The 16,740-nt window shown below is 35.5% G+C and overlaps 2 protein-coding genes across 3 annotated transcripts; both read right to left on the bottom strand.

The window, feature by feature from the left end:
- Positions 1–3,169: 3,169 nt before the first annotated feature.
- On the bottom strand, positions 3,170–4,649 carry LOC119080887 (28S ribosomal protein S22, mitochondrial). Its single transcript, XM_037189466.1, has 3 exons — positions 4,472–4,649; positions 4,169–4,380; positions 3,170–4,105 (listed from the first exon to the last, which is right to left on the bottom strand). Exons 1-3 carry the CDS (start codon positions 4,575–4,577, stop codon positions 3,272–3,274), a joined length of 1,152 nt encoding a protein of 383 aa, XP_037045361.1. The 5' UTR covers positions 4,578–4,649; the 3' UTR covers positions 3,170–3,271.
- Positions 4,650–7,822: 3,173 nt separating this feature from the next.
- On the bottom strand, positions 7,823–14,681 carry LOC119080883 (protein yellow-like). Of its 2 annotated transcripts, none has more exons than XM_037189461.1 (5): positions 14,446–14,681; positions 9,792–9,958; positions 9,371–9,726; positions 9,117–9,308; positions 7,823–9,055 (listed from the first exon to the last, which is right to left on the bottom strand). In XM_037189461.1, the coding sequence occupies exons 2-5, from the start codon at positions 9,896–9,898 to the stop codon at positions 8,172–8,174; spliced, it is 1,539 nt and encodes a 512-aa protein (XP_037045356.1). In that variant the 5' UTR covers positions 9,899–9,958; positions 14,446–14,681; the 3' UTR covers positions 7,823–8,171. The 2 variants fall into 2 exon arrangements, with proteins under 2 accessions (XP_037045356.1, XP_037045355.1); XM_037189460.1 differs by having other exon boundaries at positions 14,324–14,481.
- Between the last annotated feature and the right edge of the window lie 2,059 nt (positions 14,682–16,740).

Genomic DNA, 16,740 nt, shown 5'->3' with positions numbered 1-16,740 from the left:
AACGTAAAGAAGTTTGGCTCAGAACTCATCTTTTTACGAAATGAATACAAACTTGCCCCGGAGCGAAGCGGAGGGCCGCAATGCGAGCCGGGCGCCGGAACGGTGTCGGTAACTTAGGAGTTAATTTTTTTTTCTCTCGCATCGTCTAATAATTAGTCTGTGTAACTTTTTTATACATCAAATTTAAATTTTTGCCGTCTATAATTTGGTTCTGTATTCGGATTTTCACGCAAAATAACATTGATCGACTTTTGTAATTCCTAAATTTCAGTTTGGATTTTTTTTGCTTCGATTTGAATTTGCACACATGACCAATACACACAGATTCAAAAAATATACCGATTGCTTTCATCGACTTACCAATTTAAAATTCGAATCTAACACTTCCTTTGCCCACCTGACCAATTCAACACACATTTGATATATTCAAAAAATATAACGGTACAGCCAATAAAAAGTAAATGGTAAAGCCAACTAAAAATTACGATTTCCCACATTACCAATTACACACACATATACAAGTCAATGGTAATTCCTCACATTTTATCGGTATTTACTTTTATAATAACGGTAGTTATCATAAGAAATGGTATTTTGAATTTTTTATATTGGTAAAAAAAAACAGTTATAACGGTCGACAGCTAACTAATATTGGTACAAAAAATTTGTTATAACGTTCAACCCAACAAAATAAATGGTCGTTTATTACCATCCCAAAGGAAATTGTGTGTAGTGTCTACGTGTCTGCGGTGTTAGCTGGAATAGTGCACCATGTAAAACAGGAACATCAATTTGAAGATGCAATAGTTGATAACGAAACAGAATTTACATACACGGACTTAAGGCTGCGCGACAAAATGTATTTTGTTATTGTAAGTAAATGGAGGTCGAAAATTAATTGTAATTGAGTGTAAAAAATTCAATCCAGATTATGGAGTTATCCAATGTATTTTAGGCCTAAAAAGTATGTGGAAGTGCAACAATGATGGCAAGGATACCTACGGCTTTGTTACAATTGGTATCGATTGGAGATTTGTTAGGTATAATGAAAATAGGGAAAAAAGGCCGAGGTGTTTAATGTGCAAACACTACTTTTCCCCTATATGGAATCCGAGGAGAACTGGATGTCTCACAATACAAAAATTTTAATAGTTTTAACTGTTAGAAACTTAAGATAAATAGAGAGTTAGTTTGTCTGAATTTTGTGCACGTTAATTTATTCCCCTACACTTCTGGCCAATGTACAATGAGAAGGAGAGATATACAAGAGAGATTTCACACCTACCAAGCGGAAGATAATGACATTGATGTTGGCTTTGATTATGCTGTTGTTGATTCTGAAATTTTGAAGATGAGTATGGATGGAGTCATGGTAAATCTCTTTTATGGGATGTGACAGTGCGTGATACGTTGGCTCCTTCATACATTAGTGAAACTTCTAAAAAAGCACGCTCAGTTGCAGAGAAAGCGGAGAGATTAAAGCATAATCATTATAGAAAACTTAAAGAAAATTATTTATTCACCCCGCTTGCTTTTGAATCTTTAGGTTGCATGGGCCCAGAAACAAAGAAATTTGTCACGAAATTAGGATCTTTGATGAAAAAAGCATCAGGGGAAAAGCGTTCAACAGATTATTTATTGCAAAGGATTTCAATTGCTATTCAAAGAGGAAATGCAGCATGTATTCTTGGAACGTTGGGAAGGAATAGAGTGGACGATTTTTATTTATTGTAATTTTGAAAAGATCGATTTTTTACTGGCTGTGCAATTTGAGCAGTCTTTTTTTCGCTTATCTTAAAATAAAAATAGCATGAAATAAAAAAAAAAAAAAGATGAGTATGTGGCTTTATGGTGATCTCTTTCAACTGGCAGAGATGGCCCACACACTTTGCACGATCGGGACCAAAGAATGGAGCGAGATTGCTTATAAAACCGTAGCGTATCATTGCTCTTTAAATTGAGGAGTAAACCAGGCCCCTAAAGGGGTGATGCAAAAATGTCGTCCACTCTTGAGGGTTTTTTTTTAAATGAGACACTACAAAGGCACGGTGGACAAAAATCGGCGACGATTCCATTTTCGTACGCTGTTCAGGGTAACATTCATCTGCGGCCATCTGGCACGCTACGAATTTCGAGTCCGTTTTATGTCTAGTGTATTATGTCATTGTGATGAAGGGCTTTGCAACGAGCCTTGAATAGAAACAACAATCTCGACAGGTAGTGAGTGAAGGAAAAGGGAACCTATGGAGGACCCCTTTTGAATTTTTTTGGAAATATATGGTAAATTCCCGATTACGGACGACATTCTGAATAAGCTAACATTGTGGAAAAATCCTGCGTTGTGAAAGATTTTCTCCTCTCAACCTCAACAGGACATGAAACAATTTCCAATGACATTTCTAGTGAGTAAAGTTCAGTCCATTCTCTCCCGGGGACAATATAGTACTTTTCTCATTCGAATTGTCACTGTTACAAAAGCGCCTAAGTATGACATGCATGCATGAAAAACGTTGTGTTCACCTCTGGGAGATATAACCAATTCCGACTCGAACAGCGCTTTTGTTGGAAGTTCCTATTTTCTCCCCTAGGTAAGCAAATTCTTACATTTTTACAGTGGTAGTGACAGTACCATTGTGTGATATAGGTCGAACAATTTTTTTGATGACTTTAGTAGTTTAGTAGTTTAGAATGAAGTCATTGGCTTGATGTTTATCGATAGATTTTCTTCGTATGGTTTTTTGTTTGTTTTAGAAACTTGGTCCGTTAGCTCTAAATAGGTCATAAGTGCTTCTCCCTTGAGCCTTCTGAAATCTCCTGTTGTTAATGTTCAACTTGCTTCAAATTCATTAATTTACTTTACAAAATAAAACTTCAATGAACCAAAGAATCTCACCAACACCATACGTGAGGTCTTAACAAAGGCAAAGCAGTTAGCTTGTGAAATTACCAACAAAACGGGGAAAACGAACAAAGTAAGTACCACCGGAGATCCGACAGTCAAGACAACTAACGGTGTAGAGAAAAGTGGCGACGTCAAAAGTGGAGGCGAGAAAAGTGGTGACAATTCAACTAAAACGACTGAAGCTGAGAAAAAACGTGATAAAACATAGAAAATCAAATAGCCCAGTTGGATGTGGAATATGAAGTGTTATAAATAAAAGAGGAGACGTTCCAAATAAACATTCAGTTGCTTTAATAGGAAAAAAAACTGATTTTTCATTTTCTTACCTCCAATTTACGATGTTAATTCTAAAATAAAAACGGCACACTCTTAACTAACAATACCGTGCGCCTTCTTCAAACCTTCCAGCAATCGTTTCTTCTCCTCGTTACTATCTTTGTACAATTGTAGGCACAGGCTAATCTGACTCTTCTTGATGCCATGCGACTGGCAAAAATTATCAATAAATTTGTAGCAAATCTCGTCCGTTTTGAACTGCTCGGCAGACTTTCCAACCGTTTCGTTCAAATCCTGCACCAAACCAGCTTTCGCAATAGAAAATGCATCTACATTTTCCAATTTATTAGAATGGCTGATTTGATCTAGTTCGTCCAGAATGGCTTTGTCGTACTGAATGCCATTCAAATTGTACATCAAGCAAATGAGTTCAACGGCATTTTGTAGAAAGTCTCGTTCGACCATTTCAATCACCAAATCGTCAATCAGTTTATGCCAAGCGAGAAAGAAGCTCATCGGTCCGAAGTGTCTAGTCGATCGAAGAATATCAAATTGCTTGGTGCTGTTGATATGCTGGAACACTTGACTCGATATATCGTGGAACTCTTGCTCGTAGGGTTCGAATTGTACACACATTCGATCCAATACAAATTCGTATGCGTGTCGGTCGAGACAGCGTTTCAAATTATCCGGTTCGAACATACGCGGCAATCGAATTTTCCGACCTTGCTGAGGAAAATAGATTTGATTGATCCGTTTACGAATCGCTGCATCAGCATATTCCAACGTTCCGTCGACTTGCCTCACGACAATCATACGCTCAGAGTCATCGATACCGTATGTGATGTCGGTGATTACGTACTTGCTCGCACTGAATGAGTCAATTCCCGGATCTTTCGATATTACTTTGGTGTACTCTTGCTGGATCTGTATGGGAAGGGTGAACTTGAACATACGGCCGAATATAAACAAAAAATAATAAAACTTTACCTTGACAATAGGCGGCATCTGTAGTAGATGCTCAGCCTTCTCAATGGAAGCTTTTAGTTGTTCTTCGATTTGTTCAGTGGTCATCATTTTGTGATCAACGACATTGACTTCTCTCGGTTGTTTTCTGAATATCTTGCTCAACTGAGGACGGGTTATCGATTTCAGTAGTTTTTGAGTTTCCGTGTCAGTAAACTTTGGACCAGGATCCTTGCCTGTGTAGAACATGAATTCAAAACAATATTTTCACTTTGGTTTCCCCGGCGTGCGGTATAAAAATACATAACCACAGACATAAATCCTTACCATATTGCAAGAACGAAGCATTTGTGCTACATTTACAGATGGAGGCATAAAATTGGCTGGATGTCCTTAACGGGGTTCGGTGTATTAATTTAAGAAATAGTGTCATTTTCAATTCAGAATACGCAAATCAGTCAACTTTTTCCCGAGGCAGCGTTAAGATAAAAATGGGTAGATTTTATATTGACGTAACTTGACATTTAAATTTGGGTTTCGTAAAGACGTGCTCTTCATTACCTTCCTTGAAAAAGAACACTGCCATTTTTGAATTGTTGGCGGCATCACCTTCGGTACGTTCATTTTATAAATGTAGAGAATGAGTCAGTTTAAAGTTGAGAATTTTCATGTTTTCTTATGTAACTAGTAGGTTGAAATACCGTAAACGATTTTGGATCAAAAGCAAAGCAATACTAGCAGTAAAGGATTAAATAAATCTCAGATGGTGAGTTTCTATACTATGGGTGCGGACTCGATCTATAGTGTTTGACCTAAAAATTATAAATTTTCCTTTTGTGGCACAAACGCTATCCATAGTTTTACTTTTAGTTTCTAGCTAGATGATCTAGATCGAGTTTGCAACCATTTATAATTTTCAGTGTCTGTGAAAACACAATGAATGTACAAACCAGGTCTGGTCTGTCCTTACAAACCGGAGGAAATAGCGATTTTATATAAACAAACTCACCTTTCAATGTAAATCGTTGAGAGGTGAATTTCTTTATATGAAATCGCTATTTCCTCCGCTCCATACACATCTTGACATTAGACCATACCTATAGACTTTCATTGGGAAAACACCCTCGAATTTGCATCCATTTCTGAAACTCGCTGTCCGTTACTATCATAGAATGGTCCGGTGCAAGATAATTCCTATAACATAGGAATTTCGTCCATAGAGTGGGAAATTCCTAGCAGATGTGTCTCATTCTTTTAGACAAGAAAAAGAGGAATTGATTGCTGAAAAACAGGAATTGATCGACAGTCAAAGAGAATTGAATAGAAGCAACCTAAACTACATTTATTAATATGGTAAAAATGCAACGTATCTTTTGCATTTTACATGTAAAATCAGAAATTAATCAACAGTGTTTGATTGTACAAACAAAGGAATAAGGTGGTATTTTGACAGCTTCAAAGCGAGGCTTTTTTGCTAGAAAGGGTATTGATAGAAGGAAAATCTGTTTTTCTTAATAATTTTGGAAATACTTCTATGTTCTCAGGATAGCAGGAACTGCTGGCCAGGTTTTAAATTTTAATCACATTTGTACACGAAAAATGTATTTTGCGATCGAATTTACTTTTTCCTGCGATCAATTCTTTTTTTTTCTGCTAGAGTTTTGAATAAATCTCTTTTTTTTATCGGGAAACCATTTGGAATCGTCAGTGGCTTAGATTTTTCTACAGCTTTGTGTTGTTGTACAATATCGAACCACTCTAAATTTATATTTCATAAACGGCAATCAATCATGGTTATAATCATTGAATCTGTTACTGTATTTGTTCGTAGTAGCTTCTAGTGTTTGAAACAGAATCTTTTACTTCATCTGTTTTAAAAGACATTTTGTATCATTGTAGGTAAAACAATGCAAGCCAGAGCAGCCAGAGCTCATCGCTTATTTTCGTTATAGTTGTCCATAACAAATGAGCCGTTAACGCACTCATATCATATACATTTAATTCTACAGATTCAACAGGGGCATTGTTTTCTTCCCATTCTATTGTATTGTGTATGTTTAAAGAGCCACCAGTTCAGAATCTTTACAACTCAGAACATTTAGGTCTTGTGTAAAAAGTTGGTCTCTAAGAACCTTTGTTTTAATTTTCATCGTTCGTCGCATGTATGACATAGGTGCTGCAAAGTGCTAACATAAAGAACGCTCTGTTCGTATCATTATTTTAATAGTAGCCAATTATTGATTTAGTCATTCATTCACAATATTTTGTGATTCATGTGATGAACTTGGCAGTCTTCTTGGAACATTAAATGAGAAGTTCTATCTGTTTATTTATTCATTGATTTGAAAATTATACTGTACGTTTAAAAGCTCTCATTATTTAGTTGTATAAAGCTGAAAGCAATTAAAAAGCGAAATACAGAGCAAAATTAGCAAAATAAAATTATTTTGTTAGAAATGATTATCATATCGAAAATCTTACTACTCCTTAATATATACACAGCACCGTAATCATTAATTTATGCTTATTATTCAGATCATTGTTTGTCTTGTGGTACGTATAGTTATAATTCCGCTACTAATGATACCCCATATATATATGCTCACACATCTACGTATCGTTAATTCGATGTCGAATCAATTGGTTCTGATTGACTGACCTTCTTTATCTCAAAAAGACCCAGATTATATTTTAATAAAATAGATAAAACATTTAGTTGTTAAAACATTACGTGATCGATAATCGAATCCCATAAAACTGAAGTAATTTAAAATGAGCAAAATAAATGAGTTATATAAATATAAATTATGTTAAGGAATTAAATATATGATCGTGCATGTTAAGTGAGACTTTACTGCCGCATCAAGATCGTAGGTGTATTAATCTATAGTTGTTATGTTGTTTTGTTTGTACACAATTTTTTTTTAGTTTGAAATGTTTAGCGATTTTGAGTGTGCTTCCACTGAGTGGATCAATTAATTATTGACGACGTTCGTTCAGTATATAGCAATTAATCAGGATGTTACAAAAAAAAAGAGTTATTGGATATTTTAGATACTATTAACGTTTTCAAAACAGCATACGTACCGCAACAAAATCAGTCTGATAAATAAGTACTTTCCTGTAAAATATCTCCGATTATACAGAATCTTTTACTTCACCTATTTCAACTTACATTTTGCTAAAGACAACATTTACAAGAGATCATTGTTAATTTCTGTCGCTGCAATCGATGCCAGATGAATAGATCTAACAAATTATGTGAAATGGATAATAATTCACACGTTACAGAAATATTTTTGTAAACGATACCCTCTTCACTTCATCCATCGCACTCTAATAACAGGCACAAGAACAGATTTTTTAACGGTCATTATCGGCCTCTTATTTTGTATGGAACACAGTGGCAACATAAAAAACTGAATTTATATGAGAAGTTCTTGGGGTGCGTTGCTTCATCTGATATTGATATCAGCCGTTGTTAAAGAGACTTGCACATTGACGCATTGGGCGCAAAGTCGTACTCTAAAAACGACACATCCATGTCAAAAAACTTTAAAATTAAGTGAGACAAGCCAACATAGGAATTTTCATTGATAAAACCAAAAGGCGTAATCGGGCCAATTACACCATGTGACCCGTACGAGCCTGAGTTTTTGATTGAAAAGACATTTCCTCTTATCATAATCGTTTATAGAAAATTTTATTCGATTTTTGGTAACTTAGTCATATTTAACGAACATTAAAATATTTACAAAACATCTCAAATTCAATCACTTTTAAGATACTCCAAGAAATGGAAATGAAGGCTAGAACAGAACATTGTGTGTCGTCTGATGTAGAGATTAAATTGTTCACCTTAATAGTTACATTATTGTGTTGAATTCCGTATTGTTGAGACAAGAATACTATGACTTACTTAAAGTAAATGCCTGTACGAGCACACACCTTCTCTATATAAATAGACGCACGCGGAAATGTTATAAGACAGCATTTTACATACAACTAAGATTTCGCGATAGTAACCTCAAATGTGTTTAAATTGCAGAAGAACTATAGCGGCCAATCCAAGCGTAATACTTCCACAAAGAGACAATCCACTCGCTGAACTTCTACCGTATCCATTGCGACCCTCCAATGAACTAAATGTCGGTGTTGACGATATGCCCAAACCATTTTCCAGTACATCGTTTATGAATATACCCCTGTTCAGTATATTGTCGTTTAGCGGATTACGTGCACCGAAACTATTCGTATACACATAGCTGAGCGTTCCTGTTTTTGCTCTCAGGATTCTGAAATTGATATCATTCGGACGCAAAAGTCCGGCGACAAAGTTGTGCAAACGATTCACCACAATGTACAAATATCCTTCCTCATCGAAGGTCATACCATCCGTCCACTGAATGTAGTTGTCATCTTTAGCTATGATCAACTGATTGTCTAAACTGAACGGTTTGTACGAATCCCATTGAGCTAAGGCGTGCTCCTTCAACAAACCATAGTACAATATGCCTCGATTATCCATAATCATTCCATCGGTTTGTGAAATTTTTAATCCCAAGTCTGTAACGGCCTGCAGAACATCGCGAGGCGTTGATCGCCGAGCAAAGTCTGGATCACGGAGCAATGATGCTGGTATCGAGTACAGGTGGTAACTGGTTAACGGAGAGTAATAGACATTTCTTTCATAGTTGTCGTTTAGAGCATTGTACGACGGAGCTGTCGCGGACGAACTGGTTCCTGTGTCAGGGTTGTAGTATGGACCGAGAGCGATACCATTAATATGAATAGCAAAATTGAGATCTGTTCCGTTGACCGAAAATTCTCTAGCATTTTGAGCGGCTCGCATCGAGTTGTTTTCCCTAACTTTCCATGATCGGTTCAGACGTCTTGAATAAACAACGATTCCTGAAATTAACCGGAAAGTCAAAGAATAATCAGGTTCAATAGCAAAGAGAGTGTAATTAACCTGGATCAGCACCACTGTTATCGGTAATGTAAGCAAATCCACCAGATGCGTCATCAATAACAATTCTGTTCAAATAGTTGTTGCCTCGAGCTGCCACATCGTCTGGGAAGTGATATCGATGAATGATGGAACCATTCCGCTTAAGATCCAACAACAATAGTTTCGGTTGGCAATTCAAGTGTCTTGTTGATCCTTTTGTAATAGACGGAATACAGATTTTTTTTCACAATCGAAACAACTCTTCTAATCCTTACCTTGAGATAGTGTATCAACCCTTCCGGAATCAATTACCCACATTATACCGTCCGTGTCAACCGCAATGCCTTGCACAAATTGCAGCGCAGAGCAATTTCCTACCTCGTTCATTTCCCACGACGGGAACGGTTCAATTTCAGGATCAGTTCGTCCATTATCACCTGGCGAAATCATCCATCCCAATGTTGCCGGCACTCCGGGTCTCATTCTCGGTAGAGTGACATAAAGGCGATTAGCGAACGCTTTAATATCCGAAATGATATTGTTCTGCGGTATGTAATAGTTTGAATAAATTGCATTTGCACGCTCTATATCGCTGCCATATGCGAATTCAATGGTGTCCCATTCATAGACACTGTATCGGTGATGGAAGAAAAGTTAGAGAGTAGGAAGGATGAGGAAGGATTGTAGACTACATACACTTTAAATTGTCTCTCGGCAGGCGTTACGTCTGGTAGTGGGAAAGAGCTTCGTTGTGCATTTGAAGTTAGAATTAAGGCTTGCAAAATTATCAGCACAGGATTCATGACTGATTTTTGATTTATTGAGCATACAATTGTTTCACGAACGTCTCCTTATACAATCATCTGAAATTAATCGTTGAACATAAATTTATACTCGTTAAAACTGACAGATGAGTGGTTTTTGTCATGAATTAAATATGTAATTCGCAGACGTTTATGCATAGCTTTAGCAAAAGGAAAAGACCACTCGACAGGAACAACCTCAAGTTCGATACTGTATTTCCTTTTTTTTTTTTTTATTACAAAACGTTTTTTTTTACAAGAAATAAAGCGTTTACAAAATATAAAATATCTCGTTCATATTTTCCGACGTATCGAATGTAGCCATTACACTCGCAGCATTGTTTCTTTGAATGGCTAAACTTATCCGTTGTTTTAGATACGTCTTTGATTTTCTTTCTCCCGTTGCTTGTGATATTTTTTTGCCTAGTTTGTTGATAAAATCTATCGTCTCTAAAGACCATACCCCCAAAGATTCCACAGCAAATGGAAGGATCAAGAAGTTCTGCTCCAGTAGTCCTTTGTATTTTCGATGTTTATTTTTTGCTGCTAATTCTGCGACCGACCCACTTTTAGAAGATGACATATTCAAATAAGATGGTGCAAGTGTGTCGGAACATGTAGCATCCCAAACGAGCATTTGACCACGACTCCATGGCACAAGGGTTACTCCGTCAACTCTCTTCCCATCATCACGAAACATTCCTGGTGGTTCTTTTCTCGAAGGAATGATAGCCGAATGTAGAGCGTTTTATATGATTGTGTTCAGATCTGCATGAAGAGGTAGACGGCCTGCCCTTTTTGAACAGCTTAGTCCGTGTGTTCCATCGGTTGATACTATATCACCACAAATGCATTTGTGTGTTTTACAAATATCGGAACCAATACGAAGAGCTGTAGAGATTCGGAACGTGTTGTTGTCCAAAAACGTGCCAACGAATTTGGAAGGTAAAGCTGACAGCCATGCATTTGACTCGTTGTGTAAAGATGCTAGGTGTCTTGCCTTGTCTTTATTCGATTGAAAATTGAATGATTCCATTTTGTCTGACATAAGTAAATCATCCCATTCATTTTGATAAATCTTTACATCTGGAAGTGATTCGGACACTAGCGACCATTCATTTAGAGCGTCGGTATAATCTTCTGATCCCTCAGAAATTGGTGCTCCCAAAAGTTCCAAATCATCGGTTACAATTTTGATACCAGCAGATATTGCTTCGAAATCTTGAACTACTGATTCCATCCGATCACCACAGAAAAACAACTCACATTTTGAGGGGTTGATCTCCAAACCGATGTTACGACATTCCTCTATTATTAATTTCAAATCATTCAGAACTGTATCCGGCTGTCCTCCTAATGTGCCATCATCTAAATACCATACCATATACCATATGTTTAGCTCTGATAACAAATTTTCAATAATCGGTTGAATTATTAATGAAAAAGCCAAAGGTCCACAAGGGTCGCCTTGTTGTGCTCCAACTTCGGACATTATCTGATCGTTTCCGAAGAATAGAATTGATGGTGATGAGTCAGTACCGGACTGGCTCGAAAAAGCCCATCCTCCATGCAACTCAATTTAAAAAGGCCCACAAATTAAAAATTCTCATACAAAAATCCAAAAGGCCCATCGGGAATTCCCCGAATTCACCATATGGCCAGTCCGGGCCTGTGATGAGTAGCATTGCCACATGAACGGATATATTGATGGTGACTTCAATCTGATGTTTTTCAACATTTCGTCTCTCTCCACGCTGTTAAAGGCATTTTTGAATACTGTATTTTTTTTTTGTTCAAACTTTGTACAATTGGCAATCACATTACCATGTAATCATCTAATCTGTCCACGACAGAGTAAAGATAACCAGGCAGGAGCGCTGATTTCACTAGGGACCTGAATAATCTAGTAGCCCTATATTTTTTGCGAATAAAATGTCAGTATTCATTTGAGTTCATTTTCATACAGTGTATTAGGTCCCTTATTTGACGTTTCGAAAATGAACCGCTCCTGCCTGGTTTATTTTACTCTGCCGTGAATCTGTCTCTTCATTTGTTAAAAATATCGAATAATGTTTCACCAAAAATCTATTACTTGACCCGCGTTAACGTTTCCTTCACTATTGTTTACTTGTAACGTTGTCGACATATGAAATGTTGATTGAGTAATGAACGAACGGTCCTAACATGAACTAAAACGGAAAAATCTAATCATTTCTGTTCTGAGTAACTGTACCCCGATCCAGGGTCCCTGAACCCGATCCTGCTTTTATATTTTGTTTATATTAATCCAAACAGAAAATTATTGAACTCCAAAGATTTTTTTTCACTTTGTAAGCTTCCCTAATTCTTTGAGTGCATAACATTCACGTGACTGAAATATGAATATTGAAGAACACTATTAATTGAACAACAAGCAAGTTAAAGTACATTTCAGTTTAAATATTTGCAAAATAATTTATGTGAATGTAATAAATGGATATGCAATGGGCTTGTTTCTTAAATTAGCGTATTCGCCTCTTAGTTTGGATGTGCTAAAAATTTTTGAATTTTGTTGATTAAACCGTTTGGTAGCACATTTTATGGCCGCTTAGATATATATAATCAAACAGTTTTTAGATTAGATCATTAATTTCCAACATAAGACGTCATTAACTAGAGTCGCACTTTTGTTTTCATTGACCAAGTATAAATTCAATTACCACTTCGACAAGACTAAGACAGTGAGTCTATGAATCTTTTTCTCCTCTAGTAGAATATTTAGAATTCTCAAATAGTTAGCGATGTATTAGAGTATTTTGTGTGTCAAAATCAAAAGACGGAAAACCAAAAATCACGCCTTAAGACGTCGCTTTGGTGACACAAACCACCAAGACTGAGAAACAGCTTCATCCTAGTAGATATTGCCAGCGCACTTCGAGGAACAGTGATTCTAATGACAGCTGCCAAATAGAGTAGTATTTTGTATGAAACTTGGTTCTACATTTTTTTATAGTGTTTGATACAAATTGTTTGATACACTGTCCAGTTTCAGTACTCTATTTAGAGTACACACACGGAATTTTGAAAACCGACACATTTTCTGTTTCTGTGTTTTACTCCTCGTTTCTCCATTTTTCTACATGCAAAATTTACAAAAAAACACTAAACGACGAAATAGAAAATGTGTCGGTTTTCAAAATTCCGCAAGTGTACCACTTATTCTTGAAGTGCGTTGATATTGCCGATTTTTGATTTAAATATGGAAGATTCCAAAGATTTCTTTGAAGATTCGCTCATTGATGACGACAGGATTTCCTTCCATTGTTAAAAACTGTTTTACGCAAAATGTGTTTGCTGTAACAGAGTATTCAACAGAACGCTGAAATTTATGTGTAAAATCCTGCAGGGCTGATTTCTATTATTATAAACATAAAATTGTTTCGAACCGATAATCATCAAAATGAAGCGCAAAATCGACATACAGGTACAATTTTAATGAAAAGAACCTCCGAGCTAATTGTTTTCAATTATTGCTCATTAGATAATTGCGCACTTTATTTAAGTCTCAAAGACAGTAATTTTTGCGATGAGAATTTATTAATAAAAATGCGGTCTATTTACGGCATAACCACCTAATTTACATGCTTCGTTCATGTATAAACGTACGTCCTTTGGATGCATGTATGTACTTGAATGAAGTGTTTAAAAAAAAAAATTAATAATAAAATAATGCCGATCGTGATGAAGCTATGAATATATCACAGCATATTAGCCATTGATTGTTATCCGTTGAAAATCTGCTATTTGAATAGGCTGTTTTTGCCCGTTTTAGTTACGCTGCACGGACATTCGATATGGATAATCTTTCAAAGAAATACTTTGATTCGTTTATATTTTCGAAATTTTCCTTAGTTTTTTGTTAGCTTTTATGTTATATAATGACATCAACACTTTAATTTGGTAGTGAGCCTTTTTAGCAATATGCCCGAATATTAGCACATTTTTTGTGTTTATTTTAAATTCAAACAGTCTTTGCAAAACATTACATTTGCTTCGTTTGTCCCATTATTTGTTCAGTAAATTAGCCAATTTACGAATTGGCGAATAGAAATTTTTCTGGTGAATGATACTTCTGTTGTCGCTTGTTTGTTTCGTTCAATTCGAAGAAAAAAGTCAGAACAATTCAATTTATTTATTTTGTAAATTTGGCACAGGCCAGGACAGTCCTTTGTATAATTTGATATTATTTAGAACACATTTAATTTAAGCGATTTAACTTGGCTAACGATAGGATCGACACAATTTCTTGTTTCTCACATTCGTTTTACGGAAGATAGTCCTTTTTACACTTTATTCGTTTCATTGATTTTTCCAGTTGCTTAAAGAATTTTAATCGTAAAATATTGCTCACTGAAATAATAATAATTAAATCGAATCAAAACACACCTTTTCCAATTAACAAATCAATTTATTAATCGTGTACTCTCCTTGTGTTTTATAACGTGTTTACCGCGCAGTTTTCAAAAATCGACTAGTTTTGGTTCAGCTATCGACAATGAATTTTATACCTTTGCCTTGAATCTTCAGGTGTGAAATGAATAATATCGCAAAGACGAACTGATACACAATATATAATATGAGTTATATGACGATACATATACAGCACACATTTAATGTTACTATATGGTATGTTTAGAACAATAACGATGGCTGTTAAGTTAAATTACAATTTTATTTTTTAGTTTTAATATTTAAATTTGGCTGGTATATGGAAAATTGTTAAACACAACGCACAATACACCACTTTAAAATATTATGTATGTCTGCCATTTATTGTCATATGGTTACAGCATTTCATTTTTTTCTTCTCTTAAATTTTCGTTGTTAACAAACGAATAGGAGCTAAATATCGATGTTCGCGTAAATGAGACACACTCGAGTTTATGTATATTTTAATACTTTTGATTTCATTGTAAGGTTGGAAGCGACGCTTTTAGTTGAGGATTAAAAGGTCACGGCGTTCCGAATGAACTGTTTTCTTTGTAATGGGTGCTATGTGTTTATTTAAGGTCTGAAGTGGTGACAAATTCGTCTACGAGGTGGCTCATCTCACTCTGTTCGGCCTTGATTAATACATAGGAAAATTTTCGTTTAATTTAAAATGCTTCGAGAATAGAAGTTGCAAAGATTTTACAAGAAATTTATTATTAAGAAGAGCAAACGGAGGAACGGTTTCTTAAAACCCAATTTCCGCTATAGATTCGATTTCTCAAGAGGATTCCTTGATGGTTACGATGAATCATCTTAAGGACTTATAGCTCAAAAGTAGTAAAATATTTGGAGTTTCTAATCCTTGTTATATACAAAGGAACAGTTACAGATGCTCGAGTTATAACTCTGGAGATTTACCAAGGCTATAGACTCTTGGGGAGGTCACGCAGACCGCCATTTTATTAGATACGCGGGGACACACCTACTATGACATTGTCAAAATTGAGGATCCATCTTCTATGAAAATGTATGAAAATTACAGATTTTGTGTATGTCACCCGAGCATCTGTATCTGCAGGATCTCCTCAAAGTTTACAGCCTTGAGATTTACAAGCTTTCGTATTAGAGACTGCCACCGTAGCCAAGTAGCTAAAACTAAAGAAGTAAAAGGTTAAACGATAGTTGAATAACAAAAGAAGTAGCAGATTCAAACGTTACATTATGCCGATACACTTGTATTTGCAGCTTAGTTTTATGGAGGCAGACGATTTTCTCTTCGAAGTTACATAAATAATCCCTAACTACTGCTGCCAAAGAATTCATATATCGCTATGCGGTCTCGACAGTCACAACAGTCTCAACATTTCAAACAAAACAATATAGCGCTTTAAGTGTTGTTAATTTCTTTTAAGACAAATGCATGACGTAATGTCACACTTCATTTGTATTCAACACACTAATTAATTGTTTAACATTATATGCCTTGACATGCAGAAGAGATGATTTTAAAGATAATGAATTAGACGTAAACATTTGAAATTAAAAGTAATTATTTGTTTGTTGGTTAACATTTTTTCTTTTGAACGACGAAATTGTCTCACACAATTCGGTTGACCTATAATAGTAATAGTAAAATTTTGTAAATTGTCTCCATTTTTCGCGTGTGTAATTATTTGAATGAAATTTGTTAAGATGCTGACTGGCTAAGGAATTACAAATAATTTTAATGTAAACTTCGAGAATATTTTCGGAGATGTTGTCTGCTCAAAATAATATTTGTTTACTGTTAACAGAAACACGCTCAGCAAAATATTGAAACATACACTTAGCCACTGTATTCGTAAGTACTTAATCATTTTTTAAATAAATAAAATTCGGTTGCTCGCGCTTTTAATTTGACTATGCATACATATACACATGATTTTCCGATAGCAAATTCGACGTTAGACATTATACTCAATCGATTTCGTTGATTCATGCAAATGTGACTTCATTTTTCATTTCATTACAATTTAAATTCAATTGAAATTCAATGGCAGTGTTTTATTAGAGCAGATTGCATTTTTATGCGTACAGTTCAATGCTGTGTAACAAGATATAATTAACACTTAATAAAACTATCAACCGAACGAAGTAAAAAGTGTTTCAGGTGAACATTCTAAGTTCTTCAAGAATGTCCTGATAGGAAGCATAGATATCGAACAGATCGTTTACCCTTCTGGTACACAATTACCTAAAATCAGTCGATAAAAGGTAAGTAAACTATACGAGTGTCGTATACGGATATGTTTATTCGCTGCTTACTCCGAAACTCTTTAATTGAAATTACCTTGATAAGAAATTGACTATATAAAAAAGGTGTCTCAGATTGG

The sequence above is a fragment of the Bradysia coprophila genome, unplaced genomic scaffold, assembly GCF_014529535.1.
Source record: "Bradysia coprophila strain Holo2 unplaced genomic scaffold, BU_Bcop_v1 contig_350, whole genome shotgun sequence".
NCBI classification, from domain to species: Eukaryota; Metazoa; Arthropoda; class Insecta; order Diptera; family Sciaridae; genus Bradysia; species Bradysia coprophila.
Note: the sequence above shows the minus strand (reverse complement) of the source record. Positions and strands in the feature narration are given on the sequence as shown.